The 21,099-nt window shown below is 45.6% G+C and overlaps 1 protein-coding gene across 3 annotated transcripts in view; it reads right to left on the reverse strand.

Annotated features, from left to right (window-relative positions):
- Positions 1-21,099, reverse strand: part of KATNIP (katanin interacting protein) — a 201,059-nt gene that overhangs the window by 109,979 nt on the left and 69,981 nt on the right. For all 3 annotated transcript variants that reach the window (XM_060077977.1, XM_060077978.1, XM_060077979.1), the window contains exon 6: positions 17,197-17,328. In XM_060077977.1, the coding sequence (XP_059933960.1) occupies positions 17,197-17,328 (132 nt within the window). The remainder of the gene's footprint in view (positions 1-17,196; positions 17,329-21,099) is intronic.

A 21,099-nucleotide genomic window follows, 5' to 3' on the forward strand; every position in this document is an offset into this window, starting at 1 on the left:
GAAACAGGACAGACAGCAGACAGCTGCACCTGTGGTAGCAGGTAAAGAGGAAGGTGGAAGCAGAGGTGGGGAGAGGAGATGCATTTTGAGATGTATTTTGGAGGCCGAGATGACAGAAATGGCTGACTAGAAATTAACAATGTGCATACCCTTCACCCCAGCCCTTCTAGGATTTACTCTTCATTCTTAAGTATGCAAAGATCGTTGAGGCATCATTTATAAAAGAGAATGACCTGCATGTTCGTTAGTAAGAGATGGGCTAAATTACTAATAGAGCAGGCGTTGACGGAGCCCCAGGCAGCCCTTACAGAGAATGAGGTAGGTCTCATGCACTTATTCAGAAAGACAGCAAGATATATGTTTAAGTAAAAAGAAGCATGTTGGAAAATGTACATATAGTATAAACCTGATTCTCTTAAAAATTATTATATTAGTATGTATACATACAGGCATACACAAAGTCTGGAAACATCAAACTCTTAACAATATTCTCTCTGGGGTGGCATTAAGGGGACTTTGTTTTCTGCTTTGTTTTACTTAATTTTTTATTATAAGCATGTTTTCAATTTTATAAATAGAAAAATATCAGGTATTTACATTTATGTTTAAATCCTTACTCCTGAAAATAAATAAATTCCATATAGGAGTGGTAGGAACAGTGGTGTGGAGGACCCTGAACGGCCAGTTGTCTGATAGTCACTGATCTCTAGCCCTGGAACACATCTTGTCCCCAAAAGAGGGATTCAGAGATGGGTGAGTTGCAGCGCTCGATGCTGGCAGATGAGGGAGCAGCATCTAACTTACTGTATCCACTCAAGTGGTCCAGATTTAAAAGTAACACGCCACCAATCTCAACAGGGAGAAATTCCGGTAATATAAATATAGCACCCATAAGTCCTTCTCAGAAAAAAACCTCCAGAGGACAAAATCCAAACAATGAAAAGTAAAATCAAAATAAAGAACACAGGGCTTCCCTGGTGGCGCAGTGGTTGAGAGTCCGCCTGCCGATGCAGGGGACACGGGTTCGTGCCCAGGTCCGGGAAGATCCCACATGCCGTGGAGCGGCTGGGCTCGTGAGCCATGGCCGCTGAGCCTGCGCGTCTGGAGCCTGTGCTCCGCAACGGGAGAGGCCACAGCAGTGAGAGGCCCGTGTACCGCCAAAAAAAAAAAAAAAAAAGAACACAGACCAGGAGACCCTATGATAAAAGGTCTAATGGTGAACACTGAAGACGTTTAGAGACTAAAGAAATACAAGTGACCCTTGAACAACACGGGGATTGGGGCCCTGCCCACCATGCAGTCGAAAATACATGTAGTGCTATCTCTGCCTCAAAAGCAAAGGAACTGATAACTGGCTCACCGAAGGGCAGGAAGCTGAAGCAGTCTGGAGAGAAGGGGACTCAAACCCCAGTTCTTTTGATTTCGCATATTGTGATCTCTAACCGAACACAAACCTTTCCTCATACTTAAAGATCTGTAAAATGAAAATACAGGAACTATATTTATTGAAAAAAACCCCACGTACAAGTGGACCCATGCAGTTCAGACCCGTGTTACTTAAGGGTCACTGTATTAGACAATTGTATGTTTCCGGATTATGGACCAAAATGTAATGTTCTAAACCTAAGCTCTTAGCTAAGCTCACAAAAACCAGAAGAGGGCAGGCAGTGTGGGTGCAACCTGGCCTCATTTTCCATAGCATATTAGTCAATTCATATCCATCTTAAATGGAAACAACAGGGTTTTAAAAAATGGCAACTCCAACCTCTTAATATTTTGTTCATAATTTATTAAATAGACGGGATGTTTTAAGAAATCTCTCTTGTGATAAAGAAATCTGAATTTCAATAATTCTGTTTCAATTTGGTTTTGCTTCTGGCAAATTAATGCAAATTTAAATGCCATAATTGTATTTACTATAAATATATAGTAAATATATATATAAAAGAAGCCTAGATTCTGCATTACTGCTATCTTGTTCACAGAGGAAAAGAATACATTTGCTTACACTGGGTGAGCACACTTTAAGAACCTAGGCCCTTATAATGCCCACGTGATCTAAAACCATCTGTTCCAGGGGCAAAGGGGAGATGAATTAAGTAGCCACATTCCCTCGAGAAAGCCGTTTAAATCCTTTCCACCTGGAAAGATGAGGACCTTGGGTTGGTCGCTTTGAAAGACAACCTGCTGATACTTCAAAGGGATACCCTGCTAGGGCATCTACCAGTTGCTTTGAAGCTGTCATCCAGAAAAAGCTCTGTGAAAACTTACTTTATAGCTTTGCTTTAAAACCTTGTTATATGCAATTTCAATGCTCAGCCCTTAAAATGTTCAGTTCAAGCCCTTTCAACAGAAAACCTTCTGCATGAAGGCCAGGCTGCAAATACCACAGGTGGGGAGCAGATGATGGGACTGTATACAAATTGGCCTTCTTGCTAGAGAGCCAGGGAGGAGGCGAGGGAAGGAAGGATGCTGGAACAGTGACTAAAACGCAGCCAAGGTTTCATGGTCAGTGGATTAGTGCCTTACATGCCTGATCTTCTCTTTTCTGCTGGGCTAGGAAAAGAGCAAAACCAGGTCACCATAGCACATGAAATGTCTGCAACAATAGCAACCACAACTGTAATATCAACAATGGCAGCAGCTGCCGATTACAAAGCTTTTGCTACATATCAGGCACCAGGCTAACCCCTCTACACACCTCATCTCCCTGCAGCCTCCCACCACCCCTGTGTGTAGGTATCCTTATCTTATAGGTTCAGGGCACTTAAATGGCAGCCCCAGGTCATGTGGCTAGCAAGGGCAGAGCCAGGGTTTGGATGAAGGACTGTCTGACTCCAAAGTCCAGGTTTTTCATTCCGTGCCCACATTTATTCCCTGCCTGGCATCAATGCATTGGAAGCCAGTGGTCTCTAGAGCGAGATGAAAGTCAAGTGCTCTGTGATCACCCATTGGCTTACACGAAATTGATGACAACTGCCTGTAAGAGCTTTTGACACAAAGCTGACATGAGGCCACTAAATGTGTTAAAGCATGTGTTCGGTGTTAGTGGATGAAGCATTAAACCTCTAACTCCACTTAGAAAAGGGAACAGCTTGGCCTAAGTTCTGGATGTGGGTACCAACCGGGCTCCAGCCGCCCTATGTCCCCAGGCAAGTCCCTGAGCCTCAAGCCCCCACCTCTCATGTGGGAAAATGTTCCCTGACAACCTGACAAGTTTGTGGAAGGGATGCAATGAGATAATAGCTATGAATTAGTGTTTCATGATTGCTCTATCAGAGGTCTAGTTTTTACAGAAAATTTAACATTGAGATGACAGCATATTCTTTTCTATCTCTCAGACCCTATTGACACTGCGTACAAGAACATCAGATGTTTAGCCCATGAAGCCACACTGGATACTTTGAGCCCTCAAGAGGAAGCAGCAGTCTCTGCGGTAGAGGTCACGGACATGCCGCGAACCCCCAATGATGTCCTCATTTGATTGGCAATTTTATAAAAGTGGGATTTGCATGCACTGTTAGTTGCAATAATTTCCACCAACTCCTACTGCCTTATATGAGCCATTTTACATATATTAAACTGCCTGACCCAGAAATGATTTTTACCCTGCAATGAGGGGTTAATTAACTAATCTGTCCTTCTTTCCATTCATTCATTTATTGTTGAATATACGTGTCCCCGTAAGCAGGTCTGATTGCTAAGTGCTAGGGATAGAGTGATGAATAAGACAGAGTCCCTGTTCTCATGGAATTTATAATCTGGCAACAAAGACAGCCATTCCATAAGAAATTACCAATATAACGAGCGTCAAGAACCCACATCTGAGGCTTACCAGTCCACACCTCAAGCCTGGTGGCATCTAGATCACAAACTTCCCAGAATAAAGTGACTTGAGCTCTAACTATAGGGTCCATGCTGTGTATTTTTTTTTTTTTTTTTTTTTTTTTTGCTGTACGCGGGCCTCTCACTGCTGTGGCCTCTCCCGTTGCGGAGCACAGGCTCCGGACACACAGGCTCCGCGGCCATGGCTCGCGGGCCCAGCCGCTCCGCGGCATGTGGGATCTTCCGGGATCGGGGCACGAACCCGTGTCCCCTGCATCGGCAGGCGGACTCTCAACCACTGCGCCACCAGGGAAGCCCCCATGCTGTGTATTTTTTAAACCACATTTCCCTTCATCTATTCTGATGGAACTATGGCTAGGAAAATATGAGTTTTATCCGAGCTTCAAGTACCTGTGTGATGTTTTTGGTTTTCTGCTACTTTCTTACTGCCCCCTTTCAACCTTGGATTTTCTTTCACTGATTTTCATTCACAGCTAAATTTATTGATGAATCCCCCTAGAGTTCAGTCTCAAATGTCCATTATCATGAAGACAAAAGCCATCTTTGTCTTCAGGAGTGGAGTGATATGAGAGGAAGAGCACAGACTCAGGAAGCAGAAGGGTACCATTTCCTGGCTATAAGGCCCTGGGCAAACCCTGTGCCATCAGTGTGCTGTGGCTGCCTCACCTGAGCCTGCCCGGAGCAGGGGTGGGAGGGTGGCCGAAAGATCAAGAGAAGGAAATCAGGTAGGGATGGCAGGATAGAGACCAAACAACACAGAATGCTGCTGGATCACTAGAAAGTTTGAGGAATTCTTGAAAGGCAAGAAAGCAGAGATCACATCTATGAAGCAGTAAAAGCAGAGGAAACTATGGACCAAAACAAGGGCAGTAAAATTTTCCATACAAGGAATTGTGTGTGTGTGTGTGTGTGTGTGTGTAGCTGAGTCCAGAGTCAAGGTGGAGTGAGAGGAAGCCCTGGGGCATTCACTGGGGGCTGCTTTTAGGGCTGCTGGCCCCTCCCCAGCTGTATTAAGTACACACAGGCTGATGCCTGGATGTGGGCAATGCTCTAGGAGGTCATTTTCCCCAAAGTAGACTAGGAGTTCCCATACCTGGAAGAGGAGCTAAGGCACACAGCCTCCAGGAGCATGTTGTGCCCCAACCAACATCAAGGTCACGTTATATTAAATAGAACAGGCAGAAGAAGTAGGATTCTCAAATACAAAGATGAGCAGACAACCGAGAATGACCAAACATTTGGGAAAACCAGAACTCTGAAGAGTGGCACAAAATTTAATTAACAAAAGAACGAACACCCATTGAAAGCGAGTTAATAGAATAAGCAGAGGAAGACTTTAGAATCCTGAAAATGAATATCCCTGGAGAGATTTGAGAGGACATTTCATCCATGAAAAAGAAACAGCTAGAGATCTCAAGTTTTAATTTTATCATTAACATTTTGGAAAAGATAAACTAAGTACAGAAAGAGCTAAAAGGTGACAAATTAAGTGTGCTAGAAATTCAAGCCAAACAATTTCACATGGACACAGTATAAAAAGACAAAAAGAAAAATATGAAAGAAAAATTAAGAGACTTGAAGATCTGGGCCAACATTTGTCCAAGAGGAGCTCCAGAGGATAGAACAGAAACAATGGAAAATAATAACAACAACAATAATAAATGAACATTTTCCAATGCTAAAAAAAGACATAAGCCTTTAGACTGAAAAGGCCCACCTAGTGCTTTAAACAGGACAAAGAGAATGATACTGATATATTCATATGGATTAAACAAACAACCTGTCAGAAAACATCTTGACTCTATATGTACACAATGACAGATTTGAAATGTATAAAGCAAAAACAGAGAAATATAAGGGAACATTGATAAGTTCACAGAAATCACCCAGATTAAATAGACAAAAATTAATTAGGGCTCTATTGCAGTGGTTTGCTAATGAGCATAAGAATTTTCTGGGAGTCCTATTAAAAATGAAGATTCTGAGCACTCCATGCCCCCTGTAAACCTAGCTCTATATCTTTGAACAGGGTATGAGAATTTACATTTTTAATAAGAAGCCAGAGTGATTCTGATATAGGTGGTCTGGGACTATACTGGGACATACATAATTGCCTGGTTAAATAACATAATTAATAGCTTGCTTTAATAGATATACTGAGAACTTCATACCAAAAAGAGAATGATTATTCTTTCGAAATACCATAGAGCATTCATAAAAATTATCTGGTAGACCACAAAGTCTCAAAAACTTCCAAAACAACAGAAATCAAGCAGACCAATCTCTAACCATAATGTAGTAAAATTAGAAATTAACACAGAAAGATAGACAAAAACTCTCTACTTAGAACATTTGTAAAACTCTTCTAAATAAAGAGAAAAAAATCCCTAGAATCACAAACCAAAAGAAGTAAATGACAATGAAAACACTACATACACACAAAATTTGTGAGATAAGGACAGAGCAGTATTCAGAGGGAAATTTATAGGCTTAAAATTGCTGTATTAGAAAACAAGGCTGAAAATAAGGGAATTAAGCATTTAAAGTAAGAAGCCAGGTTATGGGATGGGGGTGGGGGGAGAATCAAAGCAATAAATTAAACCAAAAAGTTTAGGGAAGGAATCAAGATAAAAGCAGAAATGAACTGAAATAGAAAACAGTAAATGAATGAATGAATGAATGACAAAATAAATAAAGTATGCATGCTCAATAGAACTGAAAGCTAGGCCTGGTGTGTCTGGGCGGTAGAGAGAGCTTTTCCTATTTTACTCAGTTTACTTCTTAATTGTTTGAATCTTTTCTAATGAGAAATCACTCATATATTAGATGTTACATAAAATGACAAAATAATGTGAAAATACCTAAGAAATTCTAAGTAGACTATAAATGCAAGAAATAAAAAAGATTATTCTGGTATTGATCCAGAGATCATTTTAAATTTTCATTAAGATTGAAAAGGATGCTTTAGGAAGTCAAATACCATCCAGTATCTTCACTTACAGGGATGTTCTATTAGGTGAAAGAATTACTACATCTCTCAGCCCTGGACCTGTATTTTATGGGTATTTAGTGCTTGTTCAGCATCATTCCACACAAATCATTCATGCTCATAACTGAATTATTCCTGCTCAGCTGGCTTTGTGCTGTCTGACCTACCTGCTCAGGGACCTTCCTAATGCCGTTAGCCAGGTGGTCCTTTGGTCTGAGCTATCCAGCTGGGCATCTCTGGGTACATTCAGGATGCCATGACCCTGATGGTTCTGGGTACCAGAGGGGCTAACTCAAGTGTCACTGGAAAGGAAAAAACCTCTTCCTCTTCTCTTGTCAGGAGCTAACAAAGCTTTCATTGTCTAAATCAAAAGTTGCAAGCTGGTGGTCTGAAGACCAAATCTGGCCAGCAAGCACAATTTGTTTGGTTCATAGAAAATTGTGAATTAGTTACCAACATAAAAAAAATGGGAGAAATCGAACACAAACAAGCCCAGATACTTGGCTTCTCTTAAAATTAGAAAGCCTGGCACCACTGGGCCCCTATGATGACAGTCAGCTGAGCTGTGTAGAGACTGTTCCCTACATCCCCACTACTTTCTACCATGCCCTGACACCCAGGCCAAGTGCCATCCTTGGTACCGCCCCCCCAGCCCCCCTCACTCATGTCACTTAAAATATTCATTTTAATTAGCACCCTCTGCCAGAAATCCCAATATTTCAGAATCCAAGCTATATCTCCCAAACTGACACTTCTACCCCAAGCAGCACAGAAATTCTTTGTCAGATTATGTGTCCTGATTCATAGTTTGGAAAATACTGTCATCATAATTATAACTTAGCGATGTGATAACTGAACTCAGCTATGTGTGGGCTGGCCAGGGTGCCTAATCAACCTCTCTGCCACGCTAGCTCATTGATTCAATCAATCAACTACCCAATTCACTTGCTTAACAAAGATTTGCAAACTAACTCTATGCCAGGCACTTTTCTAGGGACCAGAGATACGGCAGGCAAGAGACAGCACATGTCTCTGCCATCATGAAGCTTAGATCTGGGATGGGGGGGAAGGGTGTTTCAAGCCCTAAATAAGTAACTTGCAAACAGCCTCCAGAAATGGTCCTTGGATGAGTGGAGGGCTCCATGAACTACCATGTATCCTCTCTTCTTGTGGATTTTGCAATATGGGAACACCTATAAACTCCCCCTAGGATGTATGATTTCAGAGCTGACAGGCACAGGAAATAATCTATCCCTTTTTGTTGTAGGGGAGGAAGTGGGGCTCCAAAAGAGTGTGACTTAGCCAAGTCCCCACAGAGTTTATAGAAGAGCTCAAACTACCCTCTCCAGACTTGCTGAGTCACAGTTACTGGTTCTTTTTCCTCCCTAAAACAGAGCCACAAGCTCCCTACATCTTCAGAAAATGTAATGCCGTGTGAAACAGCAATGGGAGACACAGTGTCAGCCAACAGGGAGAGGTGAGGACTAAGGCAGAGTGAAGGCTGCATGCTCAGAATAAAAGTTTTCTAATTCCAAATATTGGTTTGGCCAAAAAGTTTGTTCGGATTTTTTCCAGTTTGGCCAACCCCATAAAACAGCAACAATAATGATTATAGCACAACACCAGACCAGCCAATGAAACACACCCATGAGCTGAAGCTGGCCCTTGAGGTCACGGGTCCAAACCCTCCCCTTTGGATATACCCTCTTCCATTTATCACTATATTTCTACCCTTATCTTGAATTTAAGCATAACTTTTTCAAGTCGTAACTAATAAGAAATCCTCTCTTACATGCCGCTATTTTTTCTGAATTTTTTTCCTCAAATTTGAGACCTATTTTGAATGTGTGACGTATTTTGAATGTGACCGAAGTGAGAAAACCAAGTATGAAGAGTGCATATTCATTTTCTTAATATAATAATGCCTTAATAATATAAAATGAATTTCTATTTATCTAAAATTCACCCCTTTAAATAGTCAAAAACCTAAATAAAATAATTTTAAATGAAAGTATTTCTAAAATAGATAAGATTTCCTTGTCTTCTTAAAAGAGTATGTATATTAAACATAATTTAGTCTTTTCTTAATATGAATGATCAATATTCTGGAGAGAAATTGATCTATAATACAGGAGATATTGCCAGGAGCTCTTATGCTTTCATATCTTTCATTTATTAAGTGACATCCTCTCTTACCCGAGTTTCCAGAAGTACAGGATATGGTTTGAAGACAAGGGAAGAGCCCCCTCTCATCCCTTTCTGGCTTTTGTGAACCTCTGGATTTTTGTTGTTATTTTATTTTGCTTTTTACTTTACAGTTATCTTAATTTTATCTGACATATGAGATTCTGACTTCCAATTTTAACATTTCTTTCTTTTATAGTCCCCAAATCAAAGCCACAAAGTCCAAATGATCTCGAAAACTTTCCTTCCATTTAAGAGAGACTCTCATCTTCAGACCTTCTGATTCAGAATCCCCAGGAGTTCATCTGTTAAAAACTGTGCTACCTCCTGTAAACAACTCTCTTGGCATAAAAATTAGACCTAAAATATGCATTTAAAAAATTACCATGGTGGGCTTCCCTGGTGGCACAGTGGTTGAGAGTCCGCCTGCCGATGCAGGGAACGCGGGTTCGTGCCCCGGTCCGGGAAGATCCCACATGCCGCGGAGCGGCTGGGCCTGTGAGCCATGGCCGCTGAGCCTGCGCGTCCAGAGCCTGTGCTCCGCAACGGGAGAGGCCACAACAGTGAGAGGCCCGTGTACCACACACACACACACACACAAATATATATATATATCCTTAGTGATTCTTTTTGTTGTTGTTGTTATTTACTTTTCCCTTTTTTTTAAACATCTTTATTAGAGTATAATTTCTTTACAATGCTATGTTAGTTTCTGCTTTATAACAAAGTGAATCAGCTATACATATACATATATCCCCATATCTCCTCCCTTTTACGTCTCCCTCCCACCCTCCCTATCCTACCCCTCTAGATGGTCACAAAGCACCGAGGTGATTTCCCTGTGCTATTCGGTTGCTTCCCACTAGCTATCTATTTTACGTTTGGTAGTGTATATATGTCCATGCCACTCTCTCACTTCGTCCCAGCTTACCCTTCCCCCTCCCCGTGTCCTCAAGTCCATTCTCTACGCCTGCATCTTTATTTCTGTCCTGCCCCTAGGTTCTTCAGAACCATTTTTTTTAGATTCCATATATATGTGTTAGCATACGGTATTTGTTTTTCTCTTTCTGACTTACTTCCCTCTGTGTGACCGACTCTAGGTCCATCCACCTCACTACAAATAACTCAATTTCGTTTCTTTTTATGGCTGAGTAATATTCCATTGTATATATATGTGCCACATCTTCTTTATCCATTCATCTGTCGATGGACCTTAGTAATTCTTGTGTATATCAAATTTTAAGATCCATGGCTCTATCTTTTCCTTATAACGGTGATTCTCAAACATTGCTGCAAATTAGTCACATGGGGTGCTTAAACAGAGAAATCATGTCTGAGTCCAAATCCAGAATCAGAATCAAAACCTCTGGATGATATGACCTGGACATTTGTGTTTCTTTTATTTAGTTAGCTTTTTACTTTTGGTTTTGAGCTAACTGTAGACAATACAGAGCCATACCATGTACCCTTCATCCAGTCTCCCCCACGGTAACATCCTGTATAACAAGAGCACAATAGCACAGTCCAGAAACTGACATCAATACAATCCTACTAAGCTTTTTAAACTAGGTCTCCTTTTTTTTTTTACTTTTTTCTATTTCTTCCTTTGCTGATGCTTAGCTCTACTGAAGGAGCTTGTCTCCTCCTTAATGTACTGGCTTCTTAAAAACTTGGTTTGAAAAAATGTAAAACCCATAGAAAATTTATCAGCATAGTATAATAGAAGGGTATAATGAATGCCCAAATACCCATCACCTATATTCACCAATTCTTCACCAATTCTCAGAAACCTGAGAACAGGGACCTTTTCTTACATAACCACAATATAATTACCGAACTCAGGAAATTTAACATCAGTACAGTATTATTTTCTGATATAATATGATTTTCAAATTTCATTAATTTCTCCAAACCATCCTTAAATTTAGAGCAATCCCCCCAACCTCCCAGGATCTCACATCGCATAACTGTGGTATCTCTTTAGCTCCCTTTAATCTGGAACAGCCTTTCCCTGTCTCTTATGCAACTGACATTTCTGAAGACTCCCGGCCAGTTGTTTTGTAGGCTGTCCCTCAATTTGGCTTTGTCTGGTTGTTTCCTCATTGGACTTCACTTTTGAAAAACATTTTTCATCAATGTTCCCAGCTTGGGGTTCACTGGAGAAATATTTGTCAGAGGAGAGGTCTTCTCCAGGTTGTTTAAAACAGTTAAGCAAAACCGATGGATGGCCACCTCTGAACACCTTCCTCCTAGGCAGAACATCAATGATACTCATAACAGACCCTGCCCAAAAAACAGCTCAGCGCAATTCCTGGCCTGTGATTGTTAATTTTATGGAACAAGGAGTCCTGGGGTCTGGGCTTCCAGTCTCGGCTTCTCTGAGGCCTTGGTGAGCAACATCATTTCTCATCCCTCAGTTTCCTCAAACTATAAAATGAGAATGAAAATTCCTAGCAAGTAACTTGCAGGGTTAATGAATGCAGTGACGGATGTCATACACTGCACACAGTGCTAGGTACTGAGTAAGTGCTCATTTAATGTGAGCTTTTTCTATCATTAAAGAAAATAATGGTATTAAGTCAAGCCTCTTGTGTGTTGTTTGAAATCTTCTGGTGGGTAGGCCAGAGGTTTTTTGTTAACATCCAATCCTGTTGTGATCTGTGTTGTTTTCCCAGGTGTAAATGGAGACTCTCTCGTGGAGTCTATCTTATGGCCCAGCTGCTTGGTATGGAGAAGACCCTGGCCCCTGACAGTTAGGATGTGAAAGTCCATCTTACCATTACATCCTGAATAGTTAAGAGGATCCTTTCTCTGTCTATAGCACTTGGAGGGTTGGGGCATCCATGTACATTCAGAAGGGAGAAATTAAAATCACAGGGCATGGTGCTGATGGGAGATTTGGTATCCTAGGGGCAAGCAGAGAGAACTGGGTGTAGTAAAAGAAACTTATATCCCTGGAGATGTATGGGGTCCTCTTTCTCTCTCTTGGTCTCTATGCCTCCTTAAGTCATTCTCGCTCTTAAAGCTCATCTGATCAAACTCATCCCTGCTTTACCAACACCATTGCAGGAACACAGTTGGTAAGTGGACCAGGATTCAAACTCTGGCCACCAACAACCTAAACAGTGTTCAGAGCCACTGGGTTCAGATGGCTGAGTGAGTACTGGTGTAGTAAGATGGCCCTGGCATGTTGTTGACTAAAAACAGTGGAGCTATCAAATAGCCTGGATAGTATAATCCCACTTATGTGGAAAGAACAATAAAAGATCAAGAAAAGGGACTTCCCTGGTGGTGCAGTGGTTAAGAATCGGCCTGCCAATGCAGGGGACATGGGTTCGAGCCCTGGTCCGGGAAGATCCCACATGCCGCAGAGCAACTAAGCCTGTGCGCCACAACTACTGAGCCTGCGCTCTAGAGCTTGCAAGCCACAACTACTGAGCCCGCTCACCTAGAGCCCGTGCTCCGCAAGAGAAGCCACCGCAATGAGAAGCCCGCATATGACGAAGAGTAGCCCCCGCTCACCGCAACTAGAGAAAGCCTGTGCACAGCAACGAAGATCCAATGCGGCCAAAAATAAATAAACAAACAAATAAAATTTTTTTAAAAGGCACTCGCTCAAAGGTTATTTATATGGTAATCTGAGACAGCAGAAGTTCCCAAGCAATAGAACTGCCCTAAAAAACGATCCCTTGGGCTTCCATGGTGGCACAGTGGTTGAGAGTCCGCCTGCCGATGCAGGGGACGCGGGTTCATGCCCCGGTCCGGGAAGATCCCACATACCGCGGAGCTGCTGGGCCCGTGAGCCATGGCCTCTGAGCCTGCGCGTCCGGAGCCTGTGCTCCCCAACGGGAGAGGCCACGACAGTGAGAAGCCCGCGTACCGCAAAAAAAAAAACACCCAAAATGATCCCTCCTTTTTTAAGTCTCACCATTGAAATTAATGAAGGGTGACTGAAGGGATTTGCCGAAGAGCCCTGCCGGGGACAAAGTGGGGCGGGCTGGTCCACTGAGGGATGCTCCACCAATGATGGCACAGCCCCATAATCTACATTGTACCGACAGGTGGGTGAGCCGTCATGGACCACAGCAGAGTCCACATGTGGCAGCCCTGCTGGTGGCACACGGGTTAAGACAGGTTTTTAGTTGTTATATGTGTCAGCAAGTAACAATGACTTCAAAACACTGAATTGTAATTGTGGCCAAATATCCAGTTCACGCCACTCCAGGATCTACACAATGGAAAGAAAAACTCAGAGAAGGTATTCCAGAAGATGCTGGAGTGGGCCAGTCTTCTTCCCATCACCTGTCATGCTCTCAGGGACGGATAAGATAACGCAGAAAATACCACTCATTGGGAACAGGCCAGGACTGGAACATTCCAGATCAACTCTCTCATCTTGGATATAATTAATATATACTTTCAAGGAACATAATGAATATATGCAATTTTTAGTCTGGATGGTAATATACCCACCTATTCACAGCACTAATCTCTGGGGCAGTGGGATTAGGAGAGGACTTTTATTTTCTTTGTTATCATTTGAATTTTTAACATTGATCACGCATTGTCAGGAAAAAAAGGATACCTTAATAATAGAAAAAAAAATGTGTACTTTCATTCCTGGTCCTTAAATGGAGCCGAAAGCATTTAAATGGAGCCTTATTATCCATTGTAACACATACCCCAAGGCAAGCCAACATAACCCAGAGCTGGCACTTAGGCAGAACTCTCTGGAAAGAAAGAGGTGTCCTCTTTTCCCTGGAGTTGTTAAGCTACAATGGCTTACAAAACCCTATGATGACTTCTCCTCTGACTCAAAGGAGAATCCCTCACCTTTAGCACAGCCCTCAAAGCCCGGTGCCTTCTAAGCCTTGGCTACGTCTCTGGCCTCACCGCCTCTTCCTTGTCCCCTTGCTCACTCACCTCCAGCCACACTGGCCTCCCTGCTGTCCTCCCTCCTCGGGGCCTCTGCACCTGTTGCTCCCTGTGTGTGGAAGCTCTTCTCTATCTACTCATTCCCTGGCTTCCTTGAGGCCCCTGCTCACACAGCACCTCATCAAGGGTAAGCCCCGTCCTCCCATATCACATGGCAGCCTCCACCCACATTCTCTAGCCCCTTACTCTGCCCTAGTTCTCTTACAAGCCCCATCACCTGCTGGCATATTATGTACTTGTCTGTTTTAGCTTCAGCATCTAGATGGTGCCGGGAAATGGTGGGGACTGTGGTACATGCAGCACACACTTGTCTAAGGGGACAGGTACCCCCCAGCTCCACTCGCGGCTGTCATTTAAGAATGTAATTCCTGGGCTTCCCTGGTGGCGCAGTGGTTGAGAGTCTGCCTGCCGATGCAGGGGAAACGGGTTCGTGCCCCAGTCTGGGAAGATCCCACATGCCGCGGAGCGGCTGGGCCCGTGAGCCATGGCCGCTGAGCCTGCGCTTCCGGAGCCTGTGCTCCGCAACGGGAGAGGCCACAACAGTGAGAGGCCCGCGTACCACAAAAAAAAAAAAAAGAAAAAAGAATGTAATTCCTAAATCTTTCGACTTTTCAAGAGAAACCCCCAATTCAGATCTTGACATGAACTCCCCTGATTCTTAAATGTCAGCTGTAATTCACATCTTTTAAAAAGGCACAGTCAATGGGGGGTGAAGGCCAACAGAACACGCCTGCATATGCTGGTCTGTGAACTCAGAGCGCCAAGAAATTGAAGTTCACTAAGGATCTGATGGAAGGCGAAAAGGCTGGTGTGTTTCAACAGTGAAGGTCAGATGAAAAGTACACATGCGGACAGCAATTCCTTTTGCTCCATTTCAGACTGCACTTGCAAACAGTGGGAGGGGGGCTGAGTATATGTAGCCAGGCATTATTTTTCTTTCTCTGTTCAGATTGCATCTCTTAAGGCTTCTGCCTTTGCCGAAAACTGGCATGGCCATTTCACTCTTTCACTTAGCAGGAAAATAACTCTAAGGGGAAACTGACTGTGAAGGCTTACGGAGTGCCGCCTCAAGATGGGGAGAAAAAGGGAAGGAAGAAATACAATCAGGCACTCACGGTGGAGAAAATTAAGTGCGGGTGAGCAGGGAGATGCTGATTCAGAGCACGCTCACACAGGAATGCTAATGGCGCTTAATAGCTTGTGAGGGACAGGCTGCGTGGTGTTGCAGGGAGCTTGGAAGCTTGCAAAAGAAGGAATACTGTATACGTTCAATTAACAGGGGGTACCAAATGGCCAGAGGAGGAGAGGACGAGCATGCCTCTTGCTTGAAGGGCATGCACGCGTTCTGAGACAGGGGACGGGGCTAGGGTTGCAACAGACTGAACTTGGCTTCAAACCAGCCTCCCTAAGGGAAGCTGAGGGCTGTTTGCACAGACTGATCCTGAGCAGAAAACCTTTTGGTTGATTCAAAAGCGTGTGTGTGTGTGTGTGTGTGTGTGTGCGTGTGTGTGTCTGTCTGTCTGTCTGTGTCGTGTGGGAGGTGCGTGTTGAGGGCAATAAAGACCACGATTTTGCCTACTGTAAAAATCCCATTTCTATGGACTGTTTTTAAGGACTGTTTTTAAGTCTTTGGGTCCTTCCATAGAAAAGGACTTTTTTTTTCCAGGAAGACAAAAATTTGCAATTAACTTTAACTTTCAGATTTTTTGCAGCCGGAATGTGAAACAAAGTGATCCCCTGCTCCTTAAATCGTCTTTCCTTTACAAGCAAAGAAGGAAACACCAACATGCAATGGTGATCAGAGGAATGTTTCCTGGATGACATTCCCATCTCCTTTTTGAGTCATTTTCATTTCAGAAAAGCAGGTTTTTGGTACAGAAGGCACATGCGGAAGGAAGTCTGTCGTCCTGCTGAGGCTCTGGAATCCGCAGCCCGGGTCCATGGCTGAACAATCTCATTCTGGCAAATGGGGCAGGACGGGCTTAGCGACTTGCCTCTGCCTCCTCTAAAAGTTAGCTTGTATATAACCATGGAGATAATTTACGCACTCACTCTAATTATAAAAGCGATGCCCTTGAAATAAAATTCAACTCTCCGTCCCTACCCATGCCTGGTCTGCCCCTCTGCCCCACCAACCTCATCGCCTTCTAACTCCCCTTGGCTCACATCATGTCCACATCATGCGCCCTTGAACAAGCCCAGCCTCAGGTCACCCGTGCTCGCTGTTCCCTCCGCCTGGAATGCTTTTCCCATTGCTGGCTCCAAAGCCTGCTCCTTCTTATCCATCAAGTTTCAGCGGAAACGTCATACCTGAGAGAGGCGTTCCTTCCCTCTCTACCGTCTAATGTTCCCTCTCTCCCATGCTGTCTGATCTCCTGGCTGTCCCATCTCCCCTTTCTGTTTTTTTTTCCCTAGAACATATCAATACCTGAAATCGCATTATTTATTTCTTGGTTTTATTCTTTATTGTCTGTCTCTCCCTTGGGAACATGAGTTATTAAGAATAGGCCCCTTGTCAGTTTTGTTCATTTCTGCATCTCTGGTGCCTAGGACAGAGCCTGATGCTCAAAAGTAGGGACCCAACAAATGCTTGTTGAATGGGAGACTGGGGTTGAATGGGAGACTGTTGCAATTCCAAGGGTTTCAGAAATGAAATGACAATTTGAGGAAGGGGAGTGAAACACCCCATGGTCACCCCTGTGAGTTGCTACATGGCCAGGGACTCTGAGCTACAGCTACACAGGGCCTCTGGGTGTTTCCATGTGTGGTTTCTGGTGCTGTGGCAGGAGGGGGAGGGGGCGCAGATATTCAAAATATTTAACAACAGGTTTAGGCATATAGGTGTGGACAGGCTGAGTATCAGCTCGGCTTACCTACCCTTACCTCCCTGGCCCTCACACTCTTACCCAGCTTTTAGGAACCAGGTAAATGTCACTCCCTCCAGGAAGCCTTCCTAGATACTCTCCCTCCTGGTCCCGCTATGCCCTGCCCCACCTGTCAGCTCCCTCTTGTGGTAAAGGGATTATACACTTTTGCCTCTTTTGGGTCAGACACCAGCCTTGCTGACCTTTGGACACTGGATCCCTCCCTAGCAGAGCGTCTAGCACAAGATTTGTCTGCTTGTTAAAGTGCTAAATAAATGCGAGAGTGAAGGAAGGCAAGGGCTCGCAAAGGAATGAATAAGTAACTGTTAGAAAGCGCCCCCGCGAGCCGCTATAGCCCCGAGCTGAGGCCGGTCCTACCTGTGGACGATCCCCAGAAGCATCCTCTGCCTTGACAGTCACACCCCCACGTGCCTCACAATCTTCAGAACAGTCCAGAGGAGGCTCGATGTAGAGCCGCGGGCCAGCTTCCGTTCTGATCTGCACAGATTTCTATACACAGAAAGTCAGACTGTTTCAGATACGGTGAAACAAACCTCTTGTTTCCTCTGAGGGGCAAGCACTGTAGGGGTTCGCTGCACATGACAGCAGCCAGGTCAGGGTGCACCTGGCCCAGCATCATCCCGGGAAGCCCAGCTGGGTGGGTCACGCCACTTCCACTCAAGTCTTTACTGGTTCTTACCGCCCACAGTGTGTTCAGTAGAGTCTTTCAGTAATTTTTTTGGTTTGAAATAACTTATCGGTAGAATTTTAGTGGGTGTTAAACTTCCCCAAATGGGCTTTGTGATATAAATAAGTTTAGGAAAGCCCGGGTTTTGGGTCAGGACTTCTCAGGGCCTTTAATGGCCCCCTCACCCCCTCCTCCACACACACTGTGGATTTCCTAAAACAGAATACAGATGGAACATACCCCAAACTTTTGGGGCCATGGAAACTGTGTGGTGGGGCCTCTTCCTCCTAGCACTCCCTGGATCATTCTTTAGGATACCCATCCTTTGGCCTGGTGTGGCAGCCCACAGGTTGTCCCTGGAATGTCCGTTTCCCCTTTCTCTCTTGTACTGAGTCTCCAGATGTGCAAGTGATGCTCCCAGCATCCCCTGCGGCTGGGAGGGAGCAGGTGAACACGTTCTGGCCCGTGATGTGTGTGGGTGGGCGAGAGGGGCGTGTACATCTTTGACGTTGTGCCCGGAAAGGGAAGGGGAGAGCCCCCCCTTGCCCTGCCCCGCTTCCTGACGACTGGAACGAGGAGGTGGCAGCAAGCTGCTGAGGACTGTGGGGAGGGGGCGACAGCTGGAGGATGCTGGAGTGACAAAAGAGGTTGTGCTGGGGTTCCTCCGTGAACTCTCGGAGCAAGGTGACTGCCCACCGCTAACCTGTGTCAGAGACATTAACTTTCATGTTGTTTAAGCCAATATTTGGATCTCCTTGCTTTAGGAGCCAGACCTGTACCCTAAATGGTGTATACCTGGCATGTGAAGGTCTCTACAACACGGCCCCAACCGATCTTTCCCGCACTGATTCCCACACATACATTCACACACCTGACACCTGGGCCAAGCAAAATTGCTTCCTGTACCCCAAATATCTGCAGCTTTGTCAGCCCAGCATCCATTCCCCAGCCTGAAGGAAAGGTCTCCCTCATTTTCCTCCAGGCCCCATTTCCCTCCCCGACTCAGTCCACATGTGGCCTAAGGGAGGGTGGGAATGTGACTCAGGCCTGGCCAATCAGCCCATTCCATCCTTCACAATACGCCTGGCCAGCGGTTCAGAGACGGGAATGGACCTATGGCAGCCAATGACAGTAGCTCCAGGACTCCTGCTACAGCTGTCGGAGGAGGTGCTCTCTTCCTACAGGGGTGCTAAGCTGCAGGGAGGCACCCCAGGAGCTTCTGGGGACCACTGTGTCCCTTCCACAGAGATAAAGAGAGCTGAAAGAGTGAAGCAGAGTCCTGGTGGATTAGTTCAGAACCCCTGGATCCAGCCATGCCTGAAGGAAGACATCGCTGAAGCTTCCTCTCTTTTGCTTAAGCCAATGCGAATAGCGTTTATGTTGTTTGTGACACAGTCCTGACTCTCGCCTAGGCCCCAAACTCTCCCACCTCTGTACCTTTGCTCATGCTGTTCTCCCGACCTTAAGGCCATTCTTTCAAATCTTCTCCATGTATCCAAGTCCTATCTAAACTTTGGAGACACTTCCTGACCACCCAATAGCTATCCATGGCCCTCTCCATCCTGACTTAATGGAACCCCGATTCTATCGAGTTGGCATTGTGCCCCTTTAAGATGGTCATGTCTCTGGAGGCCCTTGCAGCTGGGAAGGCGTATGAGGCAGATGTGAGTGGCTGGAGGAGACACTGAGGAAGCCACTATTTCCCTGTTCATCAAGACTCACTCAGGGGGGCTTCCCTGGTGGCGCAGTGGTTAAGAATCCACCTGCCAATGCAGGGGACACGGGTTCGAGCCCTGGTCTGGGAAGATCCCACATGCCATGGAGCAACTAGGCCCGTGTGCCACAACTACTGAGCCAGTGTGCCACAACTACTGAAGCCCGTGGGCCTAGAGCCCGTGCTGCGCAACAAGAGAAGCCACCGCAATGGGAAGCCCACGCACCACATCAAAGAGTAGCCCCCTCTCGCCGCAACTAGAGAAAGCCTGTGCGCAGCAATGAAGACCCAACGCAGCCAAAAAAGACTCACTCAGGGACACAGGATTTTTGCCCTTTATCCTTCTCCCCTTCTTCCTGATGGAATGTGGATGTAACATTTGGGAGCAGGGTAGCCATCTTGTGAGAATAAGAAAGAAAGCCACCTGCTAAGGATGGCAAAACCGAAGGAGCCTGGGTCCCTGGGAGCATCATCCACCCGTCCTAGCAGCCTGGCTGCCTCCAAACGCCTTGTTCCTGTCAGAGGAAGAACAGCAAGTCTTTAAGCCCCAGGGGTTCAGTGTCCATTACGTGCAGCTGAGCTGCACCCTAGTGGGTAACCCTCCTTTGGGCACTCGGCACTCTTTGTGGCTGTTTTAGAGTTGCTCACATGTGGCTTAGGGCCTGGGTTCTAAATTCAGGCAGACGGGTTTGAGCCCTGGCACTCTGATGATTATTCCCTGTGCAGCCCTGGGCAAGTCACGGACCCTCGCTGAGCACCGGTTTCCACATCTGTCAGAGCGGCACTAGTAACATCTTCCTCGCAGAACTGCCCTGAGGATGACTCGTGGTGATGGGCTGAGCCCTTGGCGAGGGGCTGCGATGAGCAGTGCAGTGGGCTGCACCGTTTGCCTTAGGTGGCATCAAGTCTACACAGGGGGCCAGACCTCCCCCCAGGGGTATGTTTCATCCACCATGGACCCAGGACCAAACTGCCTGGGTAATCAAGCAAAGAAACCGCCACCGGTCCAGCACTGGCTGTGCTAGACTTGGTGAGCAAGGCTGGGGCCTGTGTGAGGCGAGCCAGGTGCCCAGGGAGCAACGTCTAAGGAGGTGTTCCCTATGGCTGAGGCCGCGCACGTGCACAAATCCGAGAGCCAGGGCCTCCTTAAATGTCACTCTGAGAGTCAGAAGAGGTCCACCAAGCCATGTGGACTGGACCTACTTCCTAGCCGAGAGACAGTCAAGGGTGATTCAGAGCTTGCATTTCCCCTGATGCCCCAGCGTAAGAACCCTCCACCCCCGGGGTGAGATTCAGCTTCCCCACAAGCTTGGTGAAACAAGCTATTTTTATATCTAGATGATGAGGATGGTGAGCCTTGTTGACCCGCGGGACTCTCGTGGGTTAGGACGGAAGTTCTTTCTCATCGCGTCCATGCCACCGGCACTCCCACCCCACCCCCTGCCGTCACCTGGGGCACCAAGTCACTTAATGCAGAGCGAGTGCACTCCAAGAGCTTCGAGGGCATTTGCTCATTTAGTCCTCACAGCCATCCCAGGGGGAGACCGGGGCACAAGGGTGTAAGCCACGTGACCAAGGTCACACAGCTAGGAAGCCACGGACCTGGATCTGAACCCCAGCAGCATGGCTCCAGAGGCCTTACTCGAAAACACGGATGGGCCAGTTTCCTGTAAAGAATAAATATTTTAAGGTTTTGCCAGCCCTGTGGTCTCTGCTACAATAGTCAACTGTTCCACTGTAGCTCAGAGCAGCCCTGGACGATGCCTACATAAATGGGCATGGCTGTGTCCCCACAGCACTTGATTTACAGAAACAGGCTGTGGCTGAATTTGGCCCCGGGGCTGTAGTTTTCTGACTGACCCCTGTCCTGCACCTCGAT

Source organism: Mesoplodon densirostris, chromosome 16, assembly GCF_025265405.1.
Source record: "Mesoplodon densirostris isolate mMesDen1 chromosome 16, mMesDen1 primary haplotype, whole genome shotgun sequence".
NCBI lineage: Eukaryota > Metazoa > Chordata > Mammalia > Artiodactyla > Ziphiidae > Mesoplodon > Mesoplodon densirostris.